Source organism: Papilio machaon, chromosome W (assembly GCF_912999745.1).
Source record: "Papilio machaon chromosome W, ilPapMach1.1, whole genome shotgun sequence".
Classification (NCBI taxonomy): Eukaryota; Metazoa; Arthropoda; class Insecta; order Lepidoptera; family Papilionidae; genus Papilio; species Papilio machaon.
The window spans coordinates 1,138,277-1,145,887 of record NC_060015.1 but is presented as its reverse complement, the minus strand read 5'-3'; the positions used below and the strand labels follow the sequence as shown (position 1 = coordinate 1,145,887).

At 39.2% G+C, this 7,611-nt stretch overlaps 1 protein-coding gene across 1 annotated transcript; it reads right to left on the bottom strand.

The window, feature by feature from the left end:
- Nucleotides 1-4,236: 4,236 nt before the first annotated feature.
- LOC123723337 lies at nucleotides 4,237-5,941 on the bottom strand. The gene is made up of 3 exons (XM_045685916.1): nucleotides 5,786-5,941; nucleotides 5,357-5,481; nucleotides 4,237-5,047 (listed from the first exon to the last, which is right to left on the bottom strand). The coding sequence occupies exons 1-3, from the start codon at nucleotides 5,939-5,941 to the stop codon at nucleotides 4,237-4,239; spliced, it is 1,092 nt and encodes a 363-aa protein (XP_045541872.1).
- Nucleotides 5,942-7,611: the final 1,670 nt, after the last annotated feature.

Here is a 7,611-nt window from a genome sequence, read left to right as displayed (position 1 = left end):
GAGACTTTATTTGTATAAGTACAGCAACTTCTCACGATACTATTAAACTATACACACCGGCACAATTAGCGGAACACAAAAAAAAGCAAGATTTTAAAATCTTTTACTTGAGGAACTGGCCAGTTATTATATTTTTTTAATTTATCGTCAAATTTGAAAATAGAAAATTAGATGACATCCACTTTTTCCATTCATTTGTTTTATTTTCCCGAACAATACGTTTTGTCAACTTGTTCGAGTAATAACTACGTAATTGTAATTTTTTTGAAAAATTGCACTTAATGGTTTTTTATAAATTTGTTATTCTATAGGCAATTTTGTTTATTAAAAGCTCTTTATTATGCCTGACTTAACATCACTGGAAATCATTAAGGCCGATGAAATGAGAAGAAATGGCCATACCTATAGATCGATTGCCTCAAGGCTTCGTCGACCAGTATCAACGATTCATCGCAGCATCCTGCGGTACAGATCGTCTAATTCTCTTGTGCGGAGGAGGGGTCAAGGTAGAAAAAGATGTACATCGAGGCGAGATGACAGTTTTTTACAACTTGGAGTTCGTAGGAATACGCGATTAACAGCTGTACAAGCTCGAAATGAACTGAAAGACGTTCGAGGAGTACGAGTAAGTGAGCGTACAGTTCGCAGGAGATTTGAAGAAGTTGGTTTAGGGTCGTATATACCTGCCAAAGGCCCAAAACTTGAGAGACGTCACCGCGTAAACCGATTAAGCTATGCGCGAGAACATCGTCATTGGGATTTGAACGAATGGCAGCAGGTTCTCTTTACTGATGAGTGCAGAGGTCTTTTAAAACAGATCGATGGGAGACACCGAATATGGAGACGCAAAGGAGAACGCCACATACAGTCTAATTTTGAACACACAGTGGCTTATGGTGGCGGCTCGATTATGGTTTGGGGAGGGATATGTTTCGGAGCTCGCACGGAGTTAGTGATAGTCACAGGAGGGACCATGACAGCAGATCGATACATCAGAGACATTTTAGAAGAACATGTTGTACCATTTGCCCCATTTATTGGTGACGACTTTATTCTAATGCAAGATAATGCTCGTGGTCATAGTGCACAATCGGTACAGGCATATCTAAGCCACGTAAGTATACCGGTGATGCAGTGGCCAGCAAATTCCCCCGATATGAATCCGATAGAGCATGTCTGGGACTTGCTAAAAAGAAGGGTTAAATCCAGAATGCCACCCCCCCAACAATCTGAATGAACTTGGAAACGCATTACTTGAGGAGTGGGAGCGGTTGCCTCAAGAAATCATCGATAACATAATCTGTAGCATGCCCAGACGAATGGAAACCGTAATCAGAGCAAGAGGGGGAAACACTCGTTATTAATTTTGCTTTAATTTTATTGTTAAATCATTTAATGCTTACTTTTTTTACTTTTTGTGATGGTTCATAATCATCTAAAAATTTCACTTATTTCAAATTTCTTTATTTTTCAATAAAAAATAACGAAGACTTTTCAAAGTCGTTGTTAAAAGATGTTAATCAATTTGTTATTTTGTGTCTAATTACATTTTCGTTAAATATATGCGTTATTATCTCATAATCTCACTTTTTTTTCTGTTCCGCTAATTGTGCCGGTGTGTATATAATCACTGCGTAAGTATAACAGTTTAATATTTTTTATTGACGAGAAACACGGAGCTGTTGTTGTCAGTTGCAGTTACCCTCCCACTCCTCAGAAGAAGAGAAGAAGAGTCAGGCGCATAGAAACAAATCGCTGCGCCATAATATCAATGGTCCGGGAGCCAGCGACAGATTTTCATGACCAATCCCCTCCCAATCGAAAATTCGTAAAATGCATAAAGGACTTATACTATGAATACTCGCGACCGTCAGCTGCGACTCCGTGGGTGGGGTGGGCAGTGGCAACCTCCCAAACATGGACAAAAAAAAATTTTTTTCAGTCATTTCCTCTCATTTGAAAATTTATCAGAGTATAGTTTATGTAGTATTTTGAAAGAAAAACATAGTCAGCTGACCATAACACGGTGGATTATACGTCAGCAGGCTCCTTAACATGAAAAAAAATTTTTTTTTCAGTGATTTCCTCTCAAATAAAAATTTACCTGGTGATCGTTTATATGCTACTATGAATGAAAATTAATGTCAGCTTGCTGTACCTCCGTGGAAAGTTTGTCAGCTGGCACCTTGAAATGGTCCGGAAGCCAGGCACAGATTTTTATGACCAAGTCCCTCCCAATCGAAAATTCGTAAATTGCATAAGGGACTTATACTATGAATACTCGCGACCGTCAGCTGCGACTCCGTGGGTGGGGTGGGCAGTGGCAGCCTCCCAAACATGCAGAAAAAAATTTTTTTTTCAGTCATTTCCTCTCATTTGAAAATTTATCAGAGTATAGTTTAAGTAGTATTTTGAAAGAAAAACATAGTCAGCTGACCATAACACGGTGGATTATACGTCAGCCGGCTCCTTAACATGAAAAAAAAATTTTTTTTCAGTGATTTCCTCTCAACTAAAAATTTACCTGGTGATCGTTTATATGCTACTATTAATGAAAATTAATGTCAGCTTGCTGTATCTCGGTGGAAAGTTTGTCAGCTGGCACCTTGAAAGGTGTAACGCAACAGCATCTATGACCCACTGAATCTTATTAGCTGACGACTTTTCCCTTGACTTACAGCTAGCTGATTTTTTTTATTATTTACTAGAGTATTTTAACAATTATATTTTAAAGGCAAAAGTGCAGACAACATTCCCTTAACAAAGAATTACAGATTATCTATAGCCATAAAAGATTTAATGTCTATGGCACACCGCGGGACCAGATGTTTTTAAGAAATTATATTATGCGTAATGTAGTGAAATTAATATGTAAATATGTGTCGTGTATCGCCAAAGTGTCCGTGCTAGTGCAATGTAAAGTGTGTCGTCACAATATCCGCGCTAGTATATACAATATACTTAAGAAACGTTATTTCCTCCTGGATGAAAATTTATCAGAGAATTGTTAAAATACTCTAGTAAATAATAAAAAAAATCAGCTAGCTGTAAGTCAAGGGAAAAGTCGTCAGCTGATAAGTTTCAGTAGGTCATAGATGCTGTTGCGTTCCACCTTTCAAGGTACCAGCTGACAAACTTTCTACCGAGGTACAGCAAGCTGACATTAATTTTCATTCATAATAGCATATAAACGATCACCAGGTAAATTTTTATTTGAGAGGAAATGACTGAAAAAATATTTTTTTTCCACATGTTTGGGAGACTGCCATTGCCCACCCCACCCACGTAGTCGCAGCTAACGGTCGCGAGTATTCATAGTATATGTCCCTTATGCAGTTTACGAAGTTTCGCTCGAGAGGAAATAATTGACCGAAAATGCACCTGGCTCCCGGACCATCAACGGGGTCTCGGGTCTCGGCGATCGCGAGGCACATCATCGGAGTCCATAAGGAGGCGAGGGAAGCGGAGGAGTACGGGCGACGCACGCAGCGCGTGTGACGTCATCAGAGCGTTCGCGCCGTTTTGTGTCAGAGAATTGTAAACGAATTTGAAAAACGTGAGTGATATAATTTTAGGATAACACATGAAAATCAGTTTTATTTTATTTGAACTTTAAGATTTAATTGAGTATAGTGTTTTAGTTTGTATTGTTTTGTTTATTGTATAATATATGAGCCGCTTATTTTGAAAGTAGCCTAACTCCATTTATCTTCAAATCGAGATATTGAAAGTTTTGCGTTTGTATGAATTTAAAAATATACGTATAAGATACTAAGGAGTCATACTGCTTAAGCGTATCTAAGGATGTTAAATTTAAATTTCCTGTTAAAATAGTGGCAATTATTAAGTAAATAACGTGCATTTTCTTATCAAGAATGGAGTTGGGCCACTTTCAAAATTAACAGCCAGATTAATTATAAAATTTGAAGGTGCCCAAGTCCATTCAACATAATTTAAGATGTTTCAAATTGAAAAAAAAAAAAGAATACGGAATTTTTTTTATTTTTTTTATTTATTTATTTATTTAAAAACAACTGCATAGCATCCTAACAGTACGCAACCAATTTGACACTATACATACTAGTTTACACGATAACATTTATAATAACAGTAAAAACACATAACAATGGCAAATAAAAAAACAAAAAAAATACATAGATCAACAGTGCAAGAATATATCAACGCGTAAGTAACTACACATCAATATTATTAATCAATAATCAATAAATTTAATATTCAGACGTCTTCCACACATCTGTAGGCAGCCTCTGTGAATTTCGGCTCGCTGCAACTAAATATATCTATATCCCTCGATACGATATTAAGAAGCCGTATAGCCCGCACTATAGGAGCATTTTCCAATAGATTCGTCCTAGCGGTGGGCTCGAGAAACAATGGCGGGCGGCGGCGCACCTGAACCACGCAGTCAGGGACACGCAGGCGCAGCGCTGCTAGCACGGCTGGCCGGCATACCGCGCCGCGCAGGACGCGCCACACGCTGCGCACGAGGGCCACGTCCCGACGCACTCGCAACGTGCTGTATCCGACCATACCATTCACAAATAAACTCGGATACATTTGCGGGAAGCAAGGATAAACTCCGTACTGCTTGTAATACAGGAACCGCGTAAACTTATTTTGAATTCTTTCTCCCATCAGACTGTATTTTTTTTCATGGGGACTCCAAATGGAACTACTCGTTTCTAGATGACTCCTAACTAATGCGTTATATAAAGTTTTTATTACCAGCGCATTTTCAAAATTCTTACATTGTCTAATAATAAAACCGAGATTTCTAAACGATTTCCTACAGATATTCGCAATGTGGTTTCGGAAGTTCAATTCCTCGACCATCTCGACTCCCAAATCACGGACGTGGGATACGCGCGGGACGAGGCTCGTATCCAGCACGTAGGGGTGGTGCAGTGGCGCACGCGCGCGGCTATACGATATCACACAGCACTTGTTCACGTTGAAGAACAACTTGTTGTCCTTACTCCATTGCAACACGCTGTCGATGTCCCGTTGCAATCGCAAGCAGTCGTCACTATTTTTTATAACTAAAAAAAGTTTTAAATCGTCCGCATACAATAAACATTGTGCGTGACTTACTATTGACGGAAGATCATTAATCATTAAAATAAACTCCAACGGCCCGAGATTACTGCCTTGACTTATTCCGGAATAAGTATAATATGGCGCAGAAACGTAACCCTCGTAATCGACGTACTGTCTGCGCTCTTTTAGGTAATTAGCAAAAAAGTTTAATAGACTGGGAGTGAACCCTAACGCAGCAAATTTAATTAATAATATGTCGTTGTCTACGGTATCAAAAGCGCGGCGAAAATCAAAATACGCAGTGTCGACCTGTCTTCCGGCGTCCACGGCAGGCGCTAGTTCCGATACGAAGGACAACAAGTTACTCTCCGTGTTTCGACCCTTACGGAAGCCGTGCTGCGCGTCAGAGAGCCGGGAATTGACCTGCGGACAAATGCTGCTGTGTATTACCGTCTCGAATACTTTGGCAACCGCCGATAGTATCGCTACAGGTCTATGATCGCTTAGTTCCGTTCCTGATCCTTTTTTTTGGAACCGGAATCACGCGGGTAATTTTCCATCTATCCGTATAACGTTCCTCTTTTAAGTATAAATTAAAAATATGCCAAAGGGGCATCTCAAATGCTACGCGACAATCTTTAATAATGAAAGGCGGAACGCCGTCCGGGCCTACTGATTGTTTGGGCTTGAGGCGGGCGAGCGCTGCGCGCACATCGCGCTCGCTCACCTGGCCTATATGCACGCGCGCCGAGTCCGCGCCGGACAGCACCCGCGCCGCCGTCCGCTCAGCCGATCGTGGGTCTAAGTTCGGCGGCTTGGAGCTATACACCGAAAGAAAGTACTCCGCAAAATATTCCGCACAGTCTTCTTTTTTCACTTCCATCCCCCCTTTAGTAACTCGACTGTTGATAGAATTAATCCGTTTATTTTTAACGAAGTTCCAAAACGATTTTGGATCATTTTTTAAATTTAGTTGCAGATTTTGCAGATATAATTTATACGCGCCTTCGATCATATTTTTTACTAAAGCCCGATAGTGCGAAAATACTCGATAGTCCGCTTGCGATTTAGTTCTTTTGTATATTTTATGTAACCTCCACTTTTTTTCAATATGTTTTATTAATTCGGCTGTGTACCATGTCGGATAATTAAATTTTGAATTTCTTTTACCCCGATTACAACGTTTTCTCGGTGTAGACGAGTCAATCATTTGGTTTACCACATTGTAGAAATATGTTAACGCGACGTCGGCATCGTTTATTTCATATAACGGACTCCAATCAAACTTTTCGAATAGACTATATAATTGAAAGAAATTACATTTATTAAAATTCCATCTAATATTTTCAACTGAACCGTTATTATTTGAATTGCATTCGGCGTCTCCAAGCCCAGGGCCAGAGCGGTGGGTGCGCTCCCCCCTCTGGCGCAATTCCAGCAGCAGAGAGGGGTGCTGCACGTCCACGTCTACCACGGGATCGTCGCACAAAAATACTTTCAAATCACATTCGGAAAGTGTCGTCAATACCAAATCCAAAGTTCTATCGTTAATGTTAATGAAATTATTTACCTGCCGGAATCCACAATAGGCTGCAACATACTCACAATGATGCTGTATTTCTTGTGTGGAAGACGGCATGTTAAAATCTCCAATCACTACCACTTTATCGTATTCCGAACATTTAGATTCAAGTATATGAAACAAATGACTATATTCTTGCACACTCGATTTAGGGGGAATATACACAACACAACACAAAAACAAAAATTTTTGACGATATGATACGGTAGCACAAACTATTTCAAATAAGGCCGTATCCACACTATCGACTTGAACACGTTTTAGTTCCAACCGCGACTGTAGTGTTTGTGTCTATGGAATAGATACAATTCACTGTCTCATGTACCACACTGGAGGGGACAGCTGTCTCTGGGTAGTTGAGTGACGAACGCGGTACGAAGCGGACGTGCGCCTGCGCTCCAGTGTGGTAGTGGTGAGCCAGTGTCTGTTCTTAATCATCTTTAGGGACCCTATGGTCCTACAAATGGCGACGAGGTGAAAAAAAAAAAAAAAAAAAACAAAATAGAAAATTGGTAACTATGTCCGTATTTTGCGCCCTAAGTAATAAAATACTTGTGTGTAAATTAAAACATTGCAATCAAGATATTTAATTTTATGCCTAAAAGTGGTGTACAATTATTATAGATTTCATAATAGAAGAAAGATGGAAAGATATGATATGGGGAACATTAGTTTACAGTATTTATTATCCGATTTTATAAGTTGTATACGTGTAAAATAGTAATGATGATTTATTGCAAGCATGCGATATCACTTCCGCCGTCGTTATCTATTTATTATGATGAGTAGGAATATTTGTCTATTAAAGTTTAGTTCACAAAAATTTTAATTGTCAATAATATTTACAAATTATTACAGCTAACTGTAAAAAATTAATTGTAAAAAAAAGCGATTGAAATTATTGTAAATTATTATACCTTCGAGTACTTACAATATCAATCTTCATAAGTGTAAGGAACGTCAATAAAAGG

Bases quoted from the DNA above. Each gene is read 5' to 3' on its own strand.
- LOC123723337 (XM_045685916.1), bottom strand. From the start codon at position 5,941: ATGGAAGTGAAAAAAGAAGACTGTGCGGAATATTTTGCGGAGTACTTT. The intron at 5,482-5,785 runs GTGAGCGAGCGC...ATTTGTCCGCAG, and splicing joins CGCGCGTGCATATAGGCCAG to GTCAATTCCCGGCTCTCTGA. The intron at 5,048-5,356 runs GTATTTTGATTT...TATAAAAAATAG, and splicing joins GGAAGACAGGTCGACACTGC to TGACGACTGCTTGCGATTGC.